The sequence below is a fragment of the Pleurodeles waltl genome, chromosome 3_1 (assembly GCF_031143425.1).
Source record: "Pleurodeles waltl isolate 20211129_DDA chromosome 3_1, aPleWal1.hap1.20221129, whole genome shotgun sequence".
In the NCBI taxonomy this organism is placed as follows: Eukaryota; Metazoa; Chordata; class Amphibia; order Caudata; family Salamandridae; genus Pleurodeles; species Pleurodeles waltl.
In genome coordinates, this window is record NC_090440.1 from 1,184,833,598 (window position 1) to 1,184,859,670 (window position 26,073).

The 26,073-nt window shown below is 44.4% G+C and overlaps 1 protein-coding gene across 4 annotated transcripts in view; it reads left to right on the forward strand.

The window, feature by feature from the left end:
- Window positions 1-26,073, forward strand: part of ARHGAP32 (Rho GTPase activating protein 32) — a 942,023-nt gene that overhangs the window by 226,029 nt on the left and 689,921 nt on the right. For all 4 annotated transcript variants that reach the window (XM_069224492.1, XM_069224494.1, XM_069224495.1 and 1 more), the window contains exon 3: window positions 15,122-15,219. In XM_069224492.1, the coding sequence (XP_069080593.1) occupies window positions 15,122-15,219 (98 nt within the window). The remainder of the gene's footprint in view (window positions 1-15,121; window positions 15,220-26,073) is intronic.

The following is a 26,073-nucleotide window of genomic DNA, read 5'->3' on the forward strand; positions in this document are numbered from 1 at the left end:
CAAAGCGCTCCATCCCATTCTGTAATCCCTCTTTGTGCTTCAAACCACGTCAATATCACTTCGGTCACTTACATTGGTTCGTGGGCTTGCCTTTTAAAATCCGCTTGCTTTCATTTGTGAAAGGCATGCATACGTCATGCTTTTTCTGGTGTTTAGCCCACCTACACAGCACCGGTAAACTACTACGAGGCTAGATGTTTCCAGCATGGTGTCCGGACTACTTAATCTGTTTACTTTCCCCGCAGTGCAATCGCGCTGCATTTTACATAGTGTGATCGCGCTGCGTTTTTTTTTTCTTTACAAAGTTAATAGCTCTAACTCGAGCAAATGCAAGACCCGTTGCATTGAAAATGCATGTTTCTTTTTGTGCCTCCGTACACATTCTGACCAGACACTCCAGATAGGTCATATACTAGTCAAAGGGACAGCCCAAGACCATATTGCACTCTCCACGCATTCCAAACAACAGGCATAGTTGATGGCACACCCTTTCTCCTTTGTTGTGTTTTTTTTCATTCTGCAGAAAAATGGTTAACGTTGTGCCAGCGGTTACCCACGCCCGTCGGGTAGTTAGCTTGAAATCGTTTTCACTTCTGTTGTGATTCACAATGATCGAATCTTCGAGGAATAGGGTTTCAATAGACAATCACTCCTGTCACATGAGTTACTTACCTTTACTTTTGTTATAAGATTCACTGCTCTGTCATCACCCCTTTTATGTCATACACGAAAAGGAACGGATTATACCAATATATTTGAAATCGGCAGCAGCGTTTAGTTCCTGTTATAACAATATAAACAAAAACCTAGCAGACCCTTGTCCTAGAATGTGATGGTTTCTTTTAAATCGGGACTTTATGAAAGTTAATTTCATTTGCCTTAAATAATCTATTGCAGCTTGTTTTAAAATGAAACCTCGCTGGCATTCCTAGGGTTTAAAGTGTGTTTATCTCTTTGTTAATGGCCTCTTTTAGAGTCTCTTCTACCGTAGACGGCTGTTGTATATAGTCAGATCCTTATTGTCCCCAAACTCTAGGATTCTGAGCTTGAAGTGTGCTTTGGGCCCATCCTGGACGTCACTTCCTGTGTGAACTGAAGGGACAGGAAGTAAACGAGGTACAGAAAAGAATGCCACCTACCTGGGCATAGCACTCATCAGCATACAATCGGAGAGAGTGCTCTCAGAAAGCTGGTGTGAGCCTGCTGACTACAATGAAAGATAAGAGCCAGCTAAAGGCAGCTGTTTTGGGGAGAGAGGCTTTTTTTCCTATTTTAAATGAATGTATTGATAATTGCCAGCAATCTTTAATGTCTGAGGGAGTATGTTCCCCAACGTGGCCCTTTATTGTTCAGGCTGAGAGTGCGCTCTGCTAATCAATTTGTCTTTGCCGATCTGAGGTCATTAGAGAGGATTCTTATTGAGGACGACGTATAGATCTTACAGGGTAATGGCTATAATGGATGTTTGCACTGCGCATAAAGGCTTACATTTTATTTGTACATCCTCTGAAAGCCTTTGCAGAGTTCTGAGCTTCTCTGTAACGTGGCCCATTCTTTGAAGGCTCTTGATGAGTTGTGGTGCTGAATTCCATGCATTTGTTGCTGAATAAGCAACATTAGTCTAAGGAGGAAGGTACTGATGTACTACACCCTCGGAATTCCTCTGAACCAGACCACTCTCCAAGATTTGGATTGGACGCAATTTAGTAATTGTCTTACATTGTATACATGCAAAAGTCTGTTTAACAGTGCATTTATTTGGGAATCAGGAATACATTACTTGCTCATAGATCTCTAATCCCATTGTACTGTTCTTTGCTTTAAAACGGAGACTTAAGAATGGGTAAATGGTTGCAACCCTTTCAAATTGCTGATGCTTTACTGAACCAAAGAAAATCACTATTTGCGTAGCATTTAATATTTATTTAATTGCGGCTGGTTGTCTTATTTGCATGTTTTGGTTTTTAGGAAGGCCGTTTGGAGGATTGTCCTCTGGATTTAGGAACCATCATTATGTAGGCATATATGTCCTGGAAAATAGACACAAAACTCTCTTCTTGCTTCTTACTCACGTGGATGGGATGGGTTTGACATATGTACATTGATTTGAAGGACAATCGGATGGGTTCTTTACATTTCTCCACAAAGCCCTATAAGGTGAGGAGGTAAATGCCCTTAGCAGTGCAATTATATCTGTATCCTCTAAGAAACTGTGAAACTCGGGCGTGGCTTGGGCTATCTTGGCCACGCCTTCCAACATACTTAGCAGTAGATAATGTACTTGATCAAATGACATTGGGAGACTAGGCACACTCAGCACTGCTGCTTAGCTCTGTTCTGGCAGGCTCAGTCGGTCAACCCTGCACGGCTTTCTGACTCATCGCTGTGTGGGGGGATGCAAGTGGTCTTAAATTTACATGTAAGCTTAACGTATGGTAATCGCCACGTTTTCTACAGTTATTGCTGGAAATTGCAATTTAGGAAACTGCAAATATGGTGATGGTGAGTGTGGGTCATTGTTGTTCCTTTAATGGAACTGGGTATTTGCACAGTGATTTATGTCACTACAATTTCATCTTAAAACATTTGAGTGGATGAAGCCAGAAGGAAAAGAGGAAACATGAGATGGTGGAAAAGGTTGACAAGATAACAGGAAGGATGAAGGAACCTTGTGAATTGGATTGTTTTACCCAAAAAGCTAGTATCCCAATACAAGAACAGTAAAGTGTTGTTGGAATCTGGCACTGCGCCCTGCCTGGTAGTGGGGGAGCAGGAAATATATTGTTTAATACAGTCATAAAAATAATTCTGACATTTTTAGACTTGTTTTATGCCGATCAATTGGCGTAATTGATGTTGGAATTAAGAACCGCTCTCTAGAACTATGTCCTTCTAATGTATATGACCATAAGGAATCTGAGTCGTGGTTTACCTTGAGCTCCTGATTGTATAAATGCAGCTGCTTCTTTGACTCTAATTGAAGCTTGTAACTTTACATTCTTTCAATTTAACACCACATCAATTATTGGTGTTTTTAGTGTACAGCATATCCTCTGTTACTTTCTACTTTCCCTGAAGTATTTTACCACCTTTGTAGTTTACAGTTAGGGTCCTCTTCTTTCGCCTTTTTAGTTTAAATGTGATTTTGTCAGACAGAGTTGTTACCCAGTCATAACAGTTCTTGTTTTGTTGGAATAAACAGTGTGATGCTGTTCACCTGCTTCCAGAGTGATGGAGTTCAAGATAGGCTTTGGACATGGAGAATTGAGCGGCTATTTACTTTCTTATTCTCAAAAAACTGATTTTTTTTTTTCCACCATCACACACGAATTTAATTATTTTATCTGCATAATTGGAGTGACTAGTTTCCGTTTACTTAAAGCACTACTTATAGTTAATCTAGGGCATGAGTTACAATTACTTGAGCTAACGGTAAATGTTTAATGGTTTTGCTCGTAGTATGTTTTAACTGACATTTTACCCTACTATAACATTACTTTAAATTTTGTTGTTTTTACAGTGAATTTCTTGTTTTTTTTTCTTTAAAGTAAAGTAAGATGTCCATTTCCATGCATGTCATGAGTGATGTAATATGTGAGATCATCAGCAGTGCATAGTGAAGTCTCAAGTTCTGGTTAGCTCAGTGAATTATAACTGGTGAATTTCAGTGTTATTTTTAGTTCAAAATTGTATTTTTAACTAACATTTTACCTTAATATAACGTCACATTAACCTTTGATTGTGTAAGTTAATTTCTAGGGTTGTAACTTAATGAACGATATTACTACCAAACCTAACTACAACATCACTTTAACCTTCACTTTTTTCAGTGCCTTTATGAGTTTTTTTTTTTTATAAACCGTGTCTGATCTTACTGCCATACCTAACTATAACGTCACTGGTCTGTGGTGGACCAGACCGCACATAGGGTGGCCAAGCGCCCCCAAACCCGTCCCCCCCACCATATGTGCACAGCCAGCGAGAGCTCTCATCCCAATATAAGGGGATGTCATTTTAAATATGGCCTTATCAAGCCATAGCATGTGAATTTGTTGGGTTCTTCATTAGCCTCTGGGGGATTCATGTAGTTTTGTTTCTCCAGTGGTGCTTTTTTGAACCATTACCTCAAATTACTTTCGGCGACTCCCTTGAGAGACCCATTTGACTTTTTGACATTGATAAACTATTTTCTTGAATTCATCTGTCCACTTAACAACAACAGCTTTTCCTGTTTCTCCTTAAACCGAGAGATTGTTATTCATGCGTTGTTGCCATGTCTGCTTTCATTCCAGTCAGGGATATATTTCGGAAAGTAGACGCTAAGCATACTTCCGCGGTATCCAAGCGAGTATCCGATGGTTTCGCCTTATCTACTGTGAGAATACTTTAGGCAGTTCTCAAAGGCTTATCGGGCTGAAAATGAGGAACAGACCACGCGACACCGCTCTAAGGGATAAAAGGCCGCTTTAATAGAACAGGTCCAGTGAAACAATTAACCTTGGCAACAAGCCTTACAAAACTATAACCTCACTAGACAAAGTTTTCTCCCAACCCCTCCCCCCCACTAAACTTCCCCTTCCCAGTAAACCCTTAATCAAAACCTTTCCCATCTGTCTTCCTGCCCCCCTTCTGTATTTCCCTTCCCTTTCCTCCCTTGTGACCCTTGCTACAACCTCCCTGACCTCAAACTTCCGCCTCCTCCCCTCCCCCCCAACGGCTTTATGTGCAAATCCCCCGCCCCCACCAGACCTGTCTACCAGCGGCAGCCTATTTTCAATAAACAACAAACCTACCACCAAAGTGCAAAGCAATTACCTGTCCTCTTAAAGCCTGATTAAGCCCAAAACTGGTAACTCTGTCTCTTTAAGCTAAAAAAGAAAAACCTTGACATCAACAAAACTCAAACAAGGCAAAAAAACCAAAACTTGAAACAAAACGAGGGAGGGTGGGTGGGCCAAAAAACTGCCCGAGTACCGCCTCCTGGGTGTGACTACGGCCAAAGAGGCCGCCCAAGCCCAACCCACACCTTTTATAGTGACCCCCAGGCTACCACCCCTTCCTGTCCCTTAACCAATCAAATACCCGGTCCCCTTGTGGCCAGCTCCACCAGCCCGATAAGCCCGGGGGGAGACCAGGCATGCCTGACTCCCCCCAAAACCCCATCGGGCTGAAAATGAGGAACAGACCACGCGACACCGCTCCAAGGGATAAAAGGCCGCTTTAATAGAACAGGTCCAGTGAAACAATTAACCTTGGCAACAAGCCTTACAAAACTATAACCTCACTAGACAAAGTTTTCTCCTAACCCCTCCCCCCCACTAAACTTCCCCTTCCCAGTAAACCCTTAATCAAAACCTTTCCCATCTGTCTTCCTGCCCCCCTTCTGTATTTCCCTTCCCTTTCCTCCCTTGTGACCCTTGCTACAACCTCCCTGACCTCAAACTTCCGCCTCCTCCCCTCCCCCCCAACGGCTTTATGTGCAAATCCCCCGCCACGCAGGAAAACCGCCCAGTGTTTTCCTGCCCCCACCCACCCAGACCCCGAATTAACGATCCCACAACTTCTCACCCAATAAATCTGCAATGAGCATTCTCAATTCAAATAAATACATCTCATTCCCCAAAAAAGACAAATGCACCCCGTCCTGTCTGAATAAAGCCAATTCCGTAGCCACCAAATTATCATGCCACAATATCGAAATTCCCTTTTCGTGACAGAAATTCCTCATCTCTCTGTTTACCTTCCTCCTCTGCCTCTCGATACCTGCTACCGAATATGCTCCTCTCCAAAACCTGCGAGGTACCAAACAAGTCCATACAATATGAGTGCCAGCCCAACGCTCTTTAATTCTTAACAAATCCATTTTCATTGCTTTTAACAAACCAATACCTGATAAGGAAACTAAGTCATTTTCCCCCAAATGAATTGCTAAAAGATCCGGACAAACCCCCTTCTCCATCCTACGAGATAGAACTGACAAGAGCTCTCCCCACCTCATACCGCTCTTACCCACCCAACTGACCTTAATCCTTGACCCATCTAAACCCAACTGCTTCCCAAAATGCCTAGTCGCCGCCTGTTTCTCTGCCCATCGCACAAAAGAGTGCCCCACGATCCAAACGATACAGCATCCCTCAGGACCGGCAACACAACCTATGAAAGAACAATGGAAAAGAGAAATAAAAAACACCGAACTGGAATGCACATAACATTAACAGTAACCGAAATAACCATAACAAAAACCTCAACTGAAAACTATCCCCTGCAAAAAACCCCAAACCAATACTCATCTAAATTGGCGGACATAACGCTTAAAACATTGTGATTTCCAACGCCCTAAATTCATTATTGCCACATCTGATTTACCCACCGTCCTTGCTTCTGTAGCCGCTCCGATTCGGAAGGAATGTGTCCCATAGTACCAATAATCCATCCCCAGCCACCCCAAAGCCCGTCTCATGACTGCCAGAAGTTGGTAAGCCGTCAAAAGCAAACCATCCTCATGCAGGAATACAAACCTCGATGACTCCGATAATCTTCGTGCGAATGACATCCAAAGCCCAACCGGGCAAGTAGCCAGACCTGTACCCTTCAAAAATACCTCTTGTCCCCTCCCCAACCGATCATTTTTTGATGCTCGTAACCAAACCACCACCGCCCCGCTCCTTACCTGCACATCAGACTGCAAAATTCCATCACGACCCTTGATTCCCAAGAGCTCCGAAACCCTAAATGCTCCATGAAAAAGCCAAGACATGCAAAGAGATAACAAATGACATTCCCAAGGTGAAAAACAAACCTCAACTAAAACTCCCAACAACTCTTGAAGCAAATCTGACGTAATAGGTCTCCTCCCATCCCTCCTCGCCCCCCCCCTCCCTAGCCCACCCCGCAATCAAACGTCTGCAAAGCTCCCCTTCCACCGGATCATACCCCCAAAAATACTTACCAAAAAATGATATCCCCGACAACTTACCTGAAATAGTCACCGCCGATAACCCCAACTCTATTTGCTGCTTAATAAAATGAACAGCGTCCTCCCTCCTTTGCATAAAAACTTCTCTACCCCCAACCCGTCTCACCGCGCCTGACCTTAAAAACTCCAACCAGGCCTGCTCGTAACTCTTCCGTGTAGATGGAGCTATCGATTGCTGGACCAGCTGCAACATCCTCACTCTCCTAAATCCCACAACTCCCTGGGGAACTCCCTCTTCTGTACATCCGCTCCCGGCGCAAGACCACGGAACCTCTGCCACTGGAAACGAGACAGTGCATCCGCAATATCGTTATTCACACCAGGAACATACTTCGCCTTAAACATCACATTCCATTGCAAACATTTCAACAAGAAAACTCTCAACAGCCTCAAAACCTTCTCGTCTTTCGCCCTCTGGGAATTCACCAAATGTACCACTGACTGATTATCCACATTGAAAACAACATTGCGATTTGCCAAATGTGAACCCCAAACCGACAAAGCCACCACCAAAGGGAAAAATTCCAAGAAAGCGATGCTATGTTTCGCTTTTTTCCAAGTCAAGGGCCAACTCTCAGCCGCCCAATGTCCATCCCAAAAGAGGCCAAAACCATGCGCTCCTGCCGCATCTGAAAATATCTGTATCTGCCACTGCCAATCCATTTCATCAACCAACATGCTAACTCCATTAAACTGTTCCAGAAAACTGATCCAAATCCTCAAGTCCTCTTTGACACTTGCCCGAAGCCGAATGTGCTGGTGTGGCAAAACTGCCCCTTTCATTGCAAAACCTAAGCGCCTGCAAAAAGCTCTACCAACTCTAACCACTTTGCATGCAAACTTCAAATGTCCTAAAACACTCTGCGCTTGCCGTAGCTCAATTTTTGGCCTTTTTACCGCCTCTTCCAACAAGGAAATCAATTGCTGAACCTTTTCCTGGGGCAAACGAACTTCCAGTTTAACCGAATCAAGCTCAATTCCGAGAAAGCTTAAGCAGGTGGATGGCCCCTCAGTTTTGTCCTGAGCCAACAGGACCCCGAACTCTGCCATAAGACACTCAAAGGTCTCCAACGCCTGACCACACTCACTAGACTGAGGTGTCCCAATGAACAGAAAATCGTCCAGGTAGTGGGTAACAAACTTCACTCCACCCCTGTACTGTAAAATCCATTGCAAAAAAGTGCTAAACATTTCAAAAAGAGAACAAGATACAGAACATCCCATAGGTAGCATCCTATCCACAAAAATTGCGTCCTCAAATTGCAAACCCAATAAAGAAAAATCCTCTGGGTGCACTGGCAAAAGCCGGAAAGCCGACTGAATATCTGACTTAGCCATTTCAGCGCCCCGGCCACACTTCCTCACCAAAGCAATAGCATAATCAACCGATGCATAATGCACCACTGAGTCCTCCGTGGCGATGAAATCATTCACCGACGCACCCGCCGGCCAAGACAAATGATGGATAAGACGAAACTCGCCTTTCTGCTTTTTTGGCACCACTCCTAGAGGGGAAATGATCAAATTCGGCAATGGCCAGCTGAAAAAGGGGCCTGCAATCCTACCCAACTCCACTTCCTTTTTAATTTTAGCCCTAACAACATCGGGGAATTGCCTTGCGGACTTCAAATTGTTGGCCCATCTCCTCATCCTCGGACCTTGGTAACATAGCTTAAATCCGTCCCTGAAACCACGAACCAAAACTTTTGCATCCTCCGAACGTGGATAAAATTGTAACCAATGCGTAACAACCTCTATATTAATGGGAGTAGGGCCCTTTTCCTGCCAACTGCTGGAATTGCCCTCTTCCCCTGTCCACTCCTCTACCCTGTACCCCTTGTCCAGCCCAATTGAATCCTCCAAAACATTGGTAAACCGGATGCCTGCCCCCACAATTGGAACAATCATGCCTAAATTTACATTGTTGCCTTGTACACATCCCACTGTTGAATGACCAGCAGGCCCCATTATGTGGCAATTGTCCCCGTTGCCCAGATCCCACCCCAAAAGGGGTGGGACGGCTCTGAAAGGGCTGATACTGAACCGGTAAACCGCTCGCCGTATGCGTTGCTGGGGCAGTCCGAGCAGTTCTCAACCACTGCATCCACAATTCATTATCAATTTCACCCCAAGCCTTTTCTGGGTAGACCGCTTTCCTTGCCCTAAATTCCTCGTCATAACGGAACCAGCCAAATCCACCATAATCCATCTGTGCCCTTCTCACCACGTCCATGTATTTCAAAAGCGCCACCGAGCAATCCGGGAAACGCTCGCACAGAACACTGGCATAAATCAAGAAAGCTGACGTCCAATTCTCAATTGTCGTGGGAACTTTAGGTCTCCGAGCTAATTCCCACTCCTCCTCCTTAGAACCCTCTTTAGCCTGAACTTCTCTATGAAGTAACTTAAACACATCCACAAACTCCCCTTTCCAAATTTTTTCTTTCAAACTTAGAGTGAGATGCGCCCCCAAAGGCATCGACACTCCCATATACGGTAATCTCTTTCCCTTTCCCAAACCTTGACTAATGCTACTACTCTGTCCCACACTCACCTGATCCACCCCAACCTTACCTGATTCTTCCTGCGCACTCATGGGATCCCCCACTTTGCTCTCTATTCCTTCTCCACCCGCCTGAATTGCTACATCCACGTTTGTTGAAACTCGAAGCCCAGACCTGGTACCCCCCAATACACAACCCTCACCTCTAGATAAATTTGCAGCCACATCTCGACGAGACAGCCGCTCGCCCCGGAACGCCTGCCCACTCGTTGACCCTTGAGGAGCTTCGACTTGTTCAACATCTTCATCATAGTCCAACTCCTCTTCTTCCTCACCAGTCAACATAGCGCTCCGGCTATAAGACCTAGACTCCGAACCTCTGGCATTCGACTCGACCGATCTGACTTCCATAGGTGTGACCTCCCTCGCCGTCAGGCGAACCGCTCCGGATTGCGCCCTCCCTTCTGTTCGGCGTCCCGGAGGTGCCCTGACCCCCACCGAAACAGGACCTCCAGCCGACCGTCCAGACCGCTGGTGCTCTATTAACACCCCATGTCCGCTTGAAACATGAGGGGCCGCACACTCGGAAAGGTACGCCCTTTGTTCGTGACCCAAAACTTTCTGACCCAACTGCGCTGACCCTGCACCCCCATATTCCAATGCTGCGCCACAAATGCTACCCTGTGAAATCCTACCTTGTTCCTTCCGGGAAAAACCCCGCCCTCCTGCCCTAAAAATTGAATGATCCTCCACCTCCCACTCTTGCACCCCAAGCCCCACCTGACAAAGTATATTGGAAGTCTGCCGACTCCCCCCCCCCCCCCCCACTAGGCACTAAGAAACCCCTTTCAAAATGCCCACCAATGCCACTCCCTTCCTCAACCTGCAGCTCTAAAACCTCACCTTCCTCCTCGGAATCTATGACTATTACAGCCTTATTATCTCGCGTAGCCATAAACATATGGCTACCTTCACCCGACGGGAAATTCTCTTCCTCGACTCCGAAATTGATCAAATTCCCCTCTCCGACGCTTAAATCCTTCAAATCGGAGGGCGCGGCCATCTTGTTGCCCCTCCTAACTGTCCTTCCTCAAAAGGCAGCCCCTCCTGCTCCCACTCGCTTTCTACGGCGAGTGGGGCTCGAGGTGAGAGAACCTGGTGCGCACGCGCGCCTTTTGCCAAGCTCGCGCGTGCCGCACCCGCCCCCTTCTGGCCGCGGGTGCGCATCGCGCCCCTCAGCCTCCCAGCTCCAGTCCCAGAACGCGCGCGAGAGCCGCGCCCAACCGTTTTCCCCGCCGCAGAGCCATCGCCGACCACACGGGCGCCTCTACCCTTTGCTGCCACCCTACGCACCAAAAAACCGCCATAACGACGTGCATTACTCGCCTCACCCCTCCTCGCCGCCCCTATTCCAGGTAAGCCGCCCTCATTGCTAACCCTTGGCTCCTCACTTCCGTGGTCCGGTGAAAACGAAACTTTTCGCCCGGCCACACTTTTAACTTTAAATTTCTTGCCTTTCTTAGGGCTTGTTACAGGGGATTTACAGGCCAAAACGGCAGCTGAAACCCTGTCAGAAGAAGGCCTCTTCGGTCTCCTCAAGCCCACCCACGCTTGTTCTAAAACCCCTTCCCTTATCAAATCTTCCCTCCCAGCCTCCTGCAAAACCTTCAATGCCTGAACCACTGGATTAATCTCCATGGCAACCAAATAACACTTTTTCCGATTTACCAACTCCGGCCTAAAAACGCCCAAAAAACTGCCCGAGTCCCGCCTCCTGGGTGTGACTACGGCCAAAGAGGCCGCCCAAGCCCAACCCACACCTTTTATAGTGACCCCCAGGCTACCACCCCTTCCTGTCCCTTAACCAATCAAATACCCGGTCCCCTTGTGGCCAGCTCCACCAGCCCGATAAGCCCGGGGGGAGACCAGGCATGCCTGACTCCCCCCAAAACCCCATTGTGATGTACTGCATGTTGCTGACAAGTAGGTTCAGTGCTCCCGGAGTTTGTGGCTCTGCAGGGTTTTCCGAACTACAGGAAAGAAGCATGCAGACTTGATTGCAGGTGGTCCTAAACCGGGATAGCAAGAAGAAAAGAAATCCGTTTGGTGTAAAACTACAGACTCAAAATTAACTTTACGTTTTTTGCCTATCTGTAGGATGAGTTTTAAGGTTATTTCTGGAGAAGGCAAAGATCTTGTAATCCAGATGATGTACCCCATTTGGCGATACAAACTGCAGTAGAAATAATTTTGATGAAGAGTTTTCAATCTGGACTGTTATTGCCCTCTACAGCAAGTAGCTGGAATCGCAAAAAAAACAAAACCACTAAAAAAACAATCAGCTGCTTCAGTTATAACCAGTACACACACTACGCCGATTTAGCACATAACTTCATACCGGTGAATACCTGCTTGCTGGACATTTTCTCAAACATATGAGAACACAATGTCCCTGGAACCACGAAGCTCAGATTTTGTCTTTATTTCTCAGCGCGTCACATCCTGAGTCAGGCACAACAACACGAGGAAAGAGATCATTGCTTGCATTGGAAAGTTAAAGACTCGAATACAAGCGACAATTATCTTTCAAAGTTTTCTAACGCCAATTGCACATAGAAGCAAGGCGCTTTATGTCGCCACTGATGTTTGTAACATGTAAGGCTCCGTCATATTTTTTAAATCGCGTCTAAGTCATCCTCATTTGTCAAAAGAGGGAACTGGCAAACGATTGCCACAAACCATCGGAAGAGGGCGTGGAGTTATGCTTGCTGCGGGCAATATGTGGGGGTAATATCCGAGAAACCAACTGCCAAAGTTAGCCCACCGAACCATAAAACAACCAGAAACAGCCAAAAACCACACAGCGGCCGGTCAGATCAGCCCTTCTGCCGCTGCCAGGTTGCCGGTTTGCCCTGCCCGAGGCTGGTAAAGCACGATTTGCCCAAGTGGCAGCAAAATGCACCCCAGGGCAGCACGCAGTGCAAGAAGCAGTTCCTTGGCAGCACGAAGAGCATCTGTGCCCGTGGCAAGATGCAGTTGCTCATAGGAAGGCACACATCTTCATGAAGAGCCCAGACAGGAGCCTGGGACAAAGCATTTAGCCGGATGAATGTTGTCACATTACTTGAGTGATCTACCTGGGCGTAAATTGCAAAATCGAATTAATTTCGTTACGATGTTGATAACAAAGCATAATGAAATGTTGCTTATTCTATGATGTGTTTACTCTTATGTAAACTATGAAAATATTTGTCAAACTAAAGTGAAGCTCTCCGCATTTGGAAAGACTGAGCCCCCACCTGAGCGATTAACTCACTCTTGTAGGCCAAAGAAATATCTGTATGTGGGTTTTGCCAATGTCCAGCGTGTGAACTAGGAAGTATTCATCACGAGTCAGGTCTCAGTAGGTATATATCTGTCTTTTTCTGTTATTTCAATTATCTTAGTCATGTTCCAGTTAGGCTCAGTTAAACTCACCATAAGCTACTGTTGTAATTGGTGTTGTAATAATCACCACATCAAACAAGATTACATTAGTGGCCACAATATGCAAGATTACTAGCAGTGGTTACTTCAGTGTATCAGACAGGGTTGCCATTAGTAAGGTAAAAAACAAAAGGTTAGTCTGCTTGTTACATCTTTACATGGGAAATACATGCCAGCCACTGTGGAGTGCCCTGTGCGCAAAAGTAATATTGGAAATAAGTGACCCCGCCTAATTTATAACTAAAAAATCAGCTTTAAATACATTTTGAAAATTCAGTCATTTTGCTGCAAAGCTTATGAATTCTGAAAATGCACAAATTTCCATCTTGAATACACACTTTTGGCATACGTATATTGATTCAGCCAAGCAAAAGATTCCAATTTAATAGGCTGGTAAGCACACAGGAGAGCTATTTGCAGGTGATTGGAGAGCTACCATTAGCTCACCAGTTACTCCATGGAGAAGCCTGCTCTAAATTATGGCAGGCTAGAGAGCTTCTGCGTTCAGAGGTAGTGTGATTTGCACATAACCAAACAATGTAGTCAATTGGTGGATTCAGGATTAAAACCTTGGCCATTTTACTCCGCAGTCGCAGACAACATCTGTTCTTTATTAGAGGCCTGCTGCCACGTTGCATAAACAGGATAGTTCCCATTTGTGTCAGTGAGTATTAAAGGCTCAAACGATCACTTATGCATTTGAAGGAATGTGTACAGCTTTGTTTGTATGAAATGTTGTATGGTTATTTCAAATACCTGTGTAGTGCTTTCGTCCATAAATCCATGGTTTAAATATCAGAATATGGAATTTGTATGCCCCTCGTTAGTCACTTTAATATTTCCCCATTTAGTCTGCATTTCAGAAAACAAATCTCCAGAAAAGTAATTTGACTATTTTATCAATTTTGTTTTTTCTAAATTTTGATGGCTTCAATCATGCTTCTATACATTGCCGTAGCGGGCATATGTCTTTTCATCCTCTTCTGGATTAAACGGAGTCTTTCCTTTTATTTTAATCTAACCCTTAATAGTAGTGTTTGAAGTAACATTTGCTTGCTTCCCTGCAGAATAACAGCTTATGTTAAATACATATTTAAGAGGCAACACACTGAAAATATGAATTATAAAGATGTAATGAAATATATTCTTTCCAGTCTCGTTTCCTTTGTTTTTGCCTGGATCCCTGGACAGTGTTTTGAAAGTAAATTAGTGTTTCATGTTTGTGGATAGCCCTACACCCTCCTCTCTTTCTTCCCTGGTCATACCACAATCATTCCTTCAGAATCAGCCCAGCTTGAGTGTTTACTCAGTGGTTATATCACTGGTTTTTATCAAACTGATGCTTCTAGTGATGTGCTAAACGCTCACCATTATCATTCAACAGTCGAAGCCATGATTAGGGTTCCAAAGTGTGAAATTCAGCCACAAGACCCCAGAGACCTGCCAACATCCATGTTCCTACACAGTGTGAAACAGTATCGATTTCCTGGTGAGGAGCCGATATCACATGGTGGAAGATAATATGAGTTGGAAATCCCTGTGCAACGTGGTTCTGTAGCTCATGTATGGGAGCTGGGCACTGCTGACATTTGTGAGGGTTTTTTACTAACGCCACAGGACATCAGCAGGAGCCGCGTAAGCTTTTGTTTTCTTGGGGTGGGGGGAGAGGCTGGATTAGGGGGGTCACTTCTCGGTACATCACCCGCCCCCTCATGCCTCATAAAAGCAGTGGGTTTACTGTCCCGCTTCCCACAGACTCGGCCCCTTTAAGCTCCCACCCCCTCTTGCACAGTGAAGTGAAATTTATCAGAAAGTTGTCAGGCTAGAACCCCACCCTGTTTCTCCCCCTAACCCTTTTGTTTCTTTGGCAATTGTTATTGGTAAAACTGTGTCTGGTTGTCCTCTGCAGAAAGTGATATCCATATAAAGTGAAACTTTAATTGATGAGCCACAGTCTGCATAGTGAAGAAAGCTTTACCATTACTGCTCATTAATAGTTACTGTTAATAAATTGTTAATTTGTTTACTTACTCAGAACTGCAGGGTATTACAAGCCAGGCCACGATTCAGTGAAGCTGCGAAAGCGAATTAGTTGCAGAGGGGTGGGGTAGTTCTTGACCCTACAAGTCTAATTGTCTTTCAACTTCTTCTTGTAGGCCAGAGGAGCTGATTTCCCAGAGTTACCCATTCCAGGAGACCTCCCGCTCCGGTCATGTGGCAGCACTGCAAGCATGAAAGTTAAAAATGTGAAGAAGTAAGTTGGCATCTCTTTCCTTTTTTGTGTGTTTTTTTTGTGGGTGGACAAGAGCGCTCCCTCTCCACCCTTCTCCCCTCACCTTTGGCACGCTTTGGGTGTCCTGAGTCACAAAGATCCATGAGTTTAAAGGAAGACTCCGCATCCCAGAGAGTTTTCATTATAATACACAATAAATAAACATTGGTTTACACATTTGGTCTGTCATTGGCTTTTGGACCTGGCCCTTTTTACAGGGTTATACCAAAACCTTTTGTCTTCCTCCTATTTTTTCTGACCTGTTTTTGTTGACTTTAGGACTCTGGGCACTTTACCACTGCTTACCAGTGCTAAAGTGCATATGCTTTCTGGCTAAATTGTATTGGTAAGTGGTTTCTCCATGATTGGCATATTTGATTCACTAGTACGTCCCTAGTATAGGCACAATGTGTGCCCAGGGCCTGTAAACCAAATGCTACTAGTGGTCCTGCAGCACAGATTGTGCCACCCACATGAGTATTCCTGCAAACAAGCCTCAGGACTGCCATTGCAATGCCTGTGTGCACAGTTTTAATCTGACGTTGCCAGACTCAAACCTTCTGTTTTACTACATATAGGTCAGCCCTAAAGTAGGCCCAAGGCAGCCCAATGTGCAGGGCAGGGCACAGTGTATTTAAAAGGTAGGATATTTACCACAGTGTGTATCAGTTCATGGCCAAACAGAGAGGGACCTATAGCTAGAAGAGAGAATGATGACTTTTTTAGGTATTAGGGTGTGTACATAAGTGTTCCTTGCTTGTGCGGAGTGTGTGATTAATAATGAATGGTCTAAACATAGTTGGGAAAAGAGTGTAGGGTGGATTATAGGCGACGTTCCCAAGTAATATGAAGGGGGTGAGTTCAGAGAGATCAATGACTGTATGGGAGCAGAACCCCAATATTCTAATGCGCCCAAATATTTAAGTTCACCCTGGAATTTACCCTGGATTCTGCGCCAGCCCCCTTGATCTTGAATAAGAGTCACCATCCTCTTTGACATCAAATCCAACTCTTACAGTAAAATACAGCTGCTTTAGAAAACTGCCCTTTCTAAAACATACTTCAGTGCTGGGTAGCAGTTGTAAAAGCCAGAGAGCAACCCAACGTTGTTTAAAATTGTAAGCTTTAAAAAGAGGTAATAAATAGTGAGCTCTAAAGGGGTTGCGCAGTTTACAAAATACCACAAAATGCAATAAGAATTGAGAGGACAGATTATCACAAATACATTTCCTCCCTTCAAGATTCCCATAAAAGCCCTGCAGAAAAAATAACCTAAAACTTAAAGTGCAGCCTCTACATTTTAACAGTAAAACTCTTTCCCAAATGCTGATCACATACAATAGATATTATTCTGGGCCAAAATTAGCTTTTATGGGAATATGGTTCTTGACAGTTGTTTTGCTTATTTCCAAGCTTTCACTTGTAGCACAACAACTTTCAATAAATAAATGCTTTAGTGAGCATGTACCAGCCTTGCAAATTGATAAGGCATTGTGAAATAGGGCCGATTTACCCAAGGCAGCCACATTATGCTTTATATATTTAATCCAGGGAATATACAAATCACAAAAATAATCATTAATTATATTGTGCTGAAAAGATGCCCTGGGATTATTCTGTACCGAGACTCGCAATAAAAGGAGCCCCAACTTAATTGAGTCCTCGAGATATGACTGGGCCAATTCTTAATGACAAAAATAGTGGGATGTTGAGATAGAGAGTGAGAAAAAAGTGGTTGTCCTCTGTCTGCAATTATTGACATTCACTATATCCCCATTTTCCACTTTCATATCTGGCAAATTGTACACATTTCTTGGAATATATTTCTAAGAGTGAGGATGTCGGCTTACCGGCACTAAATAAGAAGCAAATAGCTTGCTTGAATTTTGTGTTCCTATATCTGACGCTTTCTGTCCAGGACCCATGGGAATTGAAAACAAGACCTAAACAAGGGATTCTAGGGACACTGTCTAAGCTGCTCTCTTTCACACAGAGGGTATGCAGCAAGTAGTGTTTGGGCCCGCATGCCATGGTTTGAGATTTATTATAGTTGGTTGAGAGGTCTATATCTGACATCATCATCATAACACAAGCTTTATTCGATCATAAACCATCAAAGCAAAAAAAAAAAAAGATTTCATATAATTACAATATACAAGTAAAATTTTGTAGAAAAAAATAAATATTAAAACAATAAAAGCATCATTCATTGTTAGCAATAAGACCAGTAAAATCTCTCAATACATGTCCCAAGGCATACATATTTATAAATTACAATGTTTTTAAAAAACAAGTCAATATATACCATGCAGCCACAAGAAAGTTGCTAACGCATGGATCAAGAAAAGAGGTATCGCTCTTTAAAATCCTAAGGGCAATAGCAAATTGCCTAAAGCACTGCATCTGACAAACTGGACGAATCCACTTATGTCGAGGGAGGAAATACACTGTACAGAAGAACATGAAATGTTCAACTGATTCCGGAACAGTATTGCAGCATGGACATAAATTAGGTGCCGGCGATGACCTCCAGCTACTAACAAAAGACAGTAATGGTAAGCACCCATAGCGGAAACGGGCATACAAACTCTTCCCCAGAGTGTCGGGAATAAGATCTAAATAAGGCTCAAACTCTGGATACCATTTAAAACCGAGAAAACCACTGGTCAATCGTCCATGCGATGAGCCAAGGAGATAGTTATTCCTAACATAGTAAGCTATTTTCAAAGGCAATTTATGGGCCTTCTCTAAATCCTGTGGACTCTCCCAGTAATTCCCAAGACCCAGGATGTGAAACCAGTTGGACACATGCCTAAACCATGGAATAGAGGCTACATTAGGTCTTTTTAAGGGGACAAGGAGAGAGTCCCTATAAACAATAAGCTGGGGAGTCATCCATATTCTTAACCAGAAAAGTAACGGTCTTAAAACTATCATATCAGAGATACGATGAAGAACGAGGTCCAAAAAGAAGGGAATCAGGGGAGTGCTACCTGGGCATGCGAGGAGTGCTCTAGCAAAGTTATTCTCACCCACCGATAATTAAGAGGTTTTACAAAAAACCCACACCTCGGCGCCATAAGTAGAAGCATTTTGTGCTTTAGCTAGATAAATCTTTATAGCCGAAGAAACGGCTTTCGTAGCTACACTCCTTTAAAAGTGCTGAATGGCTCCAGATCTATGTTGGAGAAGGGACACACTCTTGTTGATCTGTTCTTCCCAGAGCAATTTGTTAGAAATCCTCACACCCAGTTAATCTATTGAGCTTACTTCCCCCAAGGGAGCCCCAGCCAAAGTGATAGTACATCTCCTGACTGGTCCTGGGATAAACACCTTTAATTTAGTTTTGCTAGCATTTAGTTCCAACCCATTGGTCAGTACAGAAGGTTATAAATGTATCCACAAGGGTCTGAAGACCCAGTGGGGTCTTGGAAATGAGGAGAGAGTCGTCCGCAAGGAGCAGTATAAGAATCTTTTGCTCATTTAGGGGAGGGGCATAATTTTGACAAAGAGATACATCTTGTACCACCTCATTTATATATAAAGTAAATAAAGTTGCTACCAGAACATATCCTTGATGACCCCCCCCGTTGAATAGCAATGTGGTCTGTTAATTCACCCTGATTGCCCCACCTCACCTGGGCACATGTGCCCTCATGTAACCGCTGTAGGAGATGAATTATATTAGTTAGAGCACCTATTTTGTTTACAACATCCCATAATTTTCCTCTAGGAACCATATCAAACACAGACCAAAGGTCCATGAAAGCAACATATAATTTATAAAAGTGCCAGCCTAAAAACCTGATCTACGGTACTAGTTTTGGGGGGGAAACCTGCCTGAAGTGGAGACATCGCATAATGGGTGTCAACCCAATCTAAAAGCCTTTCCAGGAGTTGTTTGGCAATTTTTTTTTTAAGGTTGTTAATGAGACTAATAGGTCTATAATTGACAGGAGAACTCACCACTCCCTTTTTATAGATGGGGACTATTTCAGCCCCTTTCCAAGTACTGGGTATTGGACCCCCTGCTGCTATTGCGTTAGATATCATGTTTATATAACTGGACCAGATCACTGGCTCAGACTTCTATAAATTCCCTGGTATCTTATCTGGACCTGGGGCTTAAGAAGGTTTCAGGGAATTAATTGCAGCTATTGTTTCCTCCAGGTTAAAAACAATATGGTCATCCTGTTTACACACATCTGTTCCAGGGTCACCAAATGGTAGGCACACTGCAGCTGACTGTTGGGAATGAAGGTAATAAGGGGAAAAAATACAGGGCATAGCATAAAGATTAGAAAAGTGATAGACCCAACTCTCAGGTTGGATATGGGTACGAATTATGTTCTTGCCCTCTCCAGGTCTATCAGACAGTAATTTCCCAAAAACCATGTTGTTATTGTGTCTGGCAGCATCCAACAGATTCTGCCAGATTGAGTCATCCCGGCTTTTCTCTTCCTGTGCTATAACTTTATAGTAGGCTAGTCTGGCTGTTCTAATCGCCCCCTGGGAACGGAACACGATCGCTAGCTTTAGTGTAAGTTTGGCCTTCGAACAATCCTTGTTAAACCACTCTCTATTTTTAAGTGGATGATTGAATTGCATAGTGGGGATTTTCTTGTAAAAAATGTTCTGCAACTTATGTGTCATTATCTCATGGATGGTAAGAATTGGGATATTGGCAACCTCATGTCCCTCATAGTCCGCCATAACACCAATAAACAATTTATAGATCTCCCTAATCATATATGGGTTGGACAGCACTTTTGGCCAACTAACACGGGTGAGACTGTTATCCAAATGTGGCTCAGGGACAGCAGTGTGAGGAGTATTCAAAACCTCCTAAATTCAACACTATGTAAAGTAAGGAGCAAGGAGTTATGGTCGCTATCATGGCAGAAGTCCACCTTCATATCCTCTAACAATGGCCATAACCTGACATCCAATAGAAAATAATCAATAACACTAGACGATTGTCCTCGTTTGAATGTTTGGATCAGATGCGTTTGACCATTACAGGCCCTAAGACCATACTTAAGAAACAATGATGTCAACTGTAGGGCAACACCGTAGCGGCTACAAGATTACACATTCGCCAAACGAGGAATACCCCATTGTTCATCCTCTTCAACTGTTAGGTCATTGCTTAAATAAGAGGGTTCAAATGTGCAATTCATGTCCCCTGCTGCAACCACTACCTTGGTGTTGGGAGAGAGGGTATCTAAATATTCAGATAACTGGGTCATAGTCTGAGACTCCTGTCTCCGCAGCACTGACCTTGCATAAGTATTAATTATAATAGTCTTGAAACCTCTATTAAATACAAGTTGCACACCTAGTAAATCCGGGAAATCAATTTTGAATACCAAGTGGTTGCACTGCAACCTCTTATTAAGCAGTATCAATAGACCTCCCTTGGCACGACCAGTATTTCCATCTGCTGGTAGGGCCATCACCTCGTATGATTAAAAAACCATCCAGGAAGACAGGGTCCATAGCCCAAGTCTCCTGGAATAAGCATATATCCTGCTTATTTATGTAATTAACCCATTCAGGATCCAACAGTTTCCTGCTTAGCCCAGCCAGGTTCCAAGACATAATAAAAAGTTCAGCACTAGTTCCCAAATCTCTGGGCCCAGATCACTGAGCTTCCCCATCATCAATAGACTTGTTGGACAACCCAGGCCTACCCACCGAACCCAGAGTAGGAATTATTAAATTGGGGTCGGGCACTGGACTTCCCCATAATCAACAGACTTATTAGATGCCCACAGTTTACCCACCGGACCCCGAATAAAAATTGTTAGATTGGAGTCAGTGGATAGTCAACATCTCATAATAAGTGCAAATTGTTTTCTGCCAAAGCACACTTGTGACTAGTGTCAGCCTTCCCAACAATTGAATCTTCGCCATTTGTAGACAAACTAGCAGAGGGCACAGAGGATTTGAGTCTAACCCGATCCCACTGTACTTGCTAAGATAGCAAGTACGCAATTCAAAATCACTAAGATTATCCATTAATAACCTGTCCACAAAACGGATGGAAATAAAATATAATTTGGAGCCGAACTGGCAGTGTCGGTCCACCTCCACAATATCTGCTCGAATAACAGAGAGGCACTTCCACTGGACTCTCAACCAGTATACAACCTTATTTAGCAAGGAATCCCAAGTTTCCACAACCCCTGGAGGCAATTTGGGTACTTCAACCATAAACAAGGTACCTCCTTTGTTCCCGGGGCTCGAAACTGCTTCTTGGGTGCTAGCCATCACGTTCCAACCTGATGTGAGGCACCATCAGGTGGTTTGGTATGATAAGTTGGTGGGATGGCTGCTCCACTCAGCACCTGGGAGCCAACCTCCCCACCCACCCCCCCAGATCCTCGCTATAATCAGCATGTGTGGTTTTACCGGATCTATCAGGCCCGGTAAAATTCCAATCCTTGGTACCAATCGCGCACTTGCGCCTAGTGGCCCCAGGGCAGGCTTGTGGACCTTCAATATGGAGAGCAGGTAAAGTGGGAAAAGAAATGGAACCAGGCTGTAAATATTGATTGCCTACTTGAGGCCTAGGATATGATGGAGCTAGAACAGTGGATGTGCCCCCCGTGACAGGGTAGGACACATCCAGCCTTGATCGAGAGCATCTACAACCACATAACAACCCAGGTTCCCTCGTCAATTGGTTCATGAATGTCAACATCTGATTCTTCACTTCATCTAGCTTGCGGTGAACAAAGGCCAAATCAAGGTTGCTGTGCAGTGTCGGCGATCTGTCCAAACCCAAAGATGAATTGATTGCGTCTTCAACATCCGCGCATGTCCCAGTACATATGCATGTAACAGTGTTACAGGGTCCTTCTTCGTTCCCCAAAGGCCCATACCGGTTAAAACACAGGATCTTAGGCATCACCAAAACCTCAGGACTCAGGGGAGGACAGGGAGCCTCATCCCCCACAGGAATGCCACTTGTAGTGCACGATGCAGCATCCAACCCACAACAGGGCACTCAAAGTAGTTCCAGCCTTTTTCTTAAATATATCTGGTATTTTTATAACAGGGGGATCCTGTTTTAAAGGCGGTAAATTGTCTTTTAAAATGGCCTCCACTTCTGCAGTCAAAATATCTATGTCTTCCCAGGAGTGGCTTCCGTGGTTAGATATAAGGCTTGTTTTGTTTTTAGACAGTTTCCTTGATTTTATTTTTTGAGCAACTAACTTGAGCAAGAGTGTCCACAGCCTTTCGTTTCCCCATCTCTTGATGGCAAAGTAATAAACAACAAAGGTGTGTAAACGGATAAGTCAAACCTTAAGGCACATCTTAAAGTTAAAACTTACTTCTCTAGAAAATAGTAGCGCCCAGCCTCTGTCAGATGAGTCTTCGCCCGGGCACATGCCCGGACGTGTCCTGCGCTGCGGGGATCGAGTAGGGCTGAAGTGCGAGTTGGCAGCAAGGGAGCCTGGGGGAAGAAGTCCCACCCCAGGTTCAGGGCCCCAAGACGAAAGTCCTTCAAGCGTGTTGTAACGTCATTCCTCCCAGCAAGCCAAAGGGGAACTTCTTTCAGCCCTGCCTTCTCTTTCTATGCACTCTGGTTAGCGCCTCCTGGGTGAGTTACTGCAGGTCTGCTGCGAGGCATGCGTCGGTGGGGCTGTCAGGCACCCTCGGGGGGTCCCCATGCCGGGCTTGGGACGGAGGGTCCCACTCCCCTCGGGAGTCAGGGAGCCGGGCCTTGGCAGACAGGAGGTGACCGGCAGTGGGGCAGTTGCGTGCGGGCCCCCCAAGGGGGGCTGCTGTCGCAGTGCGGTGCAGGGAGCCTCTCCCGGGCTCATGGGGCCTGCGTGTCAACAGGCGGCGGGACCCAGCGAGGCCTCCGGGCGCTCCGCAGCTACGGGTCCACCATTGGTGCCTGCGTGTCCCGGTATGTGCCGATTTCAGGCAGGGAGGCCTCGGCGGGAAGGCCTTCTCGCGCCGACCGTGCCCATTCACAGGATAGAGACAGACGCGCGAGCTGCGACTCTGGCGGGGAATGTCGGCGGCCGGCTGCACAGAGGTCGCCGGGCGGAAAGCGGGCCTGGCTAGTGCGCGTCTTTGACATAAACTCAGAAAAAGCTCTGACCAGGCACCCCTAAAGCATTAGGGGTACGCGGTAGAAGTACAGCATCCTCTGTGTACAACAATATGGATATAGGAACCAAGATGGCATGAGGGACATCATGTGCAATGGTGCTAAAAAAATCATGGAGTTTGTTAATGTATAAAATGAATAACAACAGGGCTGAAACACAGACTTGCCTGATGCCACAATGTAAACTAAATGGGTCGGAAAGCTAACCATTAGGGCCAAACTTGGCCCAGCAGTCTGGCTATGATGTAAATAGACCAAAAAATTGACAATTGTGGTGTCTATTCCCAGCTCCAGTAGAATACCCCATAGCTTTTTATGATTTACCTTGTCAAAAGCTGAGGATAAGTCCATAAAGGCAAGGTACAAAGGATTCCTTTTGGAGGTGATATAATTGACCTATTATTAATTCAAGATTTGGGCACTGTTCCATAGTTCCTTATCTTTTTCTCAACCCATATTGACAAGGATTTAAACATTATTTTCATTGTGCCAGTCTCCTAACCTATTAAAAATAACTCTACCCATTATTCTGAATGTGGGATCGATTAAAGATCTGGATCTATAGCATTTGGAGTCTGTATGACTACCTTTTTTAAAGACAGGGACAATAATGCAACTTGACATGTGGAAGGAAGGTTTTTAAATCAAGATTGATAAACACATTGGTGAGCAGAGGAGCCCAGAAATCCACTCTACATTTAAAAATGTCAATGGGCACTTCATCTGGTCCTGGAGCTTTAGAGGGTAAGCAGGTATTAAGGGCAATGATCATCTCATCCACAGAAAAGTGAAGTTTATTGATGCAGTTACTTATGTAGGATACATTTTTGTTGTAAGGGGTGCCGTGCCTTCTGTAGCACTAGAAGCGGGGTGAGTATTGGAATCTATTTTTATGTGATGCCTGCAGTGATGGACACTGACCGGCGATAAATCACTACTGAATATCAGTTGGTTGCAGATGGCTGTAAGGTTTAGAACTGGTTAATTGTATTGCTGTTGTTGGTGGTGAAAAACAAAAAATGTCTATTAAAAACTTAGGTGGGATAAGAAATCAATACAAACGAGGGTTCTACAATGCATGGTGTTAAAATGCGCTACAGATTGATCTCCGGAAATATGGCATCTTGTTATGGAACTTGAAGATTTTTGACTTCTTAGATCGCTAACCACTCTCCAGAATTCAGAAGAACTCTTGAGCGAAGCTGTATTGGTCAGATGCTCCCAATGATCCCTTTGGAGTTCACGCTTCCTATTCCCCGGGGCCTGTTGTCTACTACAGTGGGATTTCTGAGACTAGTAGTCGAGGCTCTCCTCAAAGACCGGTTTGCATGAGAGCAGGTACCATCGAACCAATGAGTGGGTCGGGAAGGTCTTCGGCCGGATTCAGCAGTGAGTCATGTATTAAGTTTCACTCGACTTTGAACTGATTACATTAATTCTCCCCCATAGATACCTCACACAAACATATTAAAAAGAAGTCAAGGTGTGATTTAATTAAGCAGAGTTTGATTGGGTTGGGTGAATGCCAGAGAAGCCTAAATTCGTTATGTCTGGGCACAGGTTGCTGTACTGCTTGTGCTGGGCCACTAACTGTTTCTATTGGGAGAATACACTTTGCTATCAGAGGGCTATGGTCGCTAAAACTGGAGCGCAATATATCACATTAAACTGAATGGTGTGTCAGTCCACAGGTTACTAACACATAATCACTTATTGATTCACGACCTGTACCGTGAAATGTGGGAACCGGAGGTTCCATTTCATAAACAGATTCATGAATGTTAACAAGATCGCGTGCCGAAGATGACAACCTAATTCTACACCTCTGCTATCAGGAAGACCGATCACAGAGCATCTGTTGTAATGGGGCAAACAAAAACTATCAGATGTTAAATAGTCGAGTTTAGCATTAAAATTACCACAAATAATGTTACATTCAGACAGCGGAGAAATAACTTTATACAAACGTTTATCAACAATGCTAACTGATGACAAAACGTTCCTATTATTGGAGCTAAAAAAATAATAGTTGCAGAAATTTAAGATAAACAACTTAAAACGACGAGATCACACTAACTCTAAAATTTGCATTTTAGAGCAACCACGATCCATGGGGACTAGTTTTGCTTTGACCTCTAATTTAATCCATATTGATAATCCCCCTTTAGGGCGACCCGATGTGGATTGGGTAGTACAAATAGAAAAACAAGTATAGCCATTACACACAAGTGGGGTTAGGGCCCAGGTCTCTTGCACAATGACAAAGTCGAACTGCTTGCTTAAAGTCGCCCAGTCTTTCAGGACCAGCTCCTTGCAATGTTCCAAGACAAAAAGTTAAAATCCTTAAACTGACCCTGGATTTGGTATTTGTAATGTTCCCCTGTACAACTGGAACCTAATCACTTGTGGCCGAGATGGAATTATTTTTGGGTGAGTTCATTAAAACATAATCACTTGTCATGCACAGAAATCCCCTGCGCAAGTAGCTACATAGAACCAGCATTTTGAGTGGCCCGACTATGCATAAGCTTACAAGCAAGGTCATCTGCGAGCTAGTCACAGTCATGTCCTCTAAGGCTGCATATATATTGTTAACCCCTTCGCTGCCAGGCCTTTTCCCCCTCCTGTGCCAGGCCTTTTTTTGCCTATTTGGGGCAGTTCGCGCTTAGGCCCTCATAACTTTTTGTCCACATAAGCTAACCAAGCCA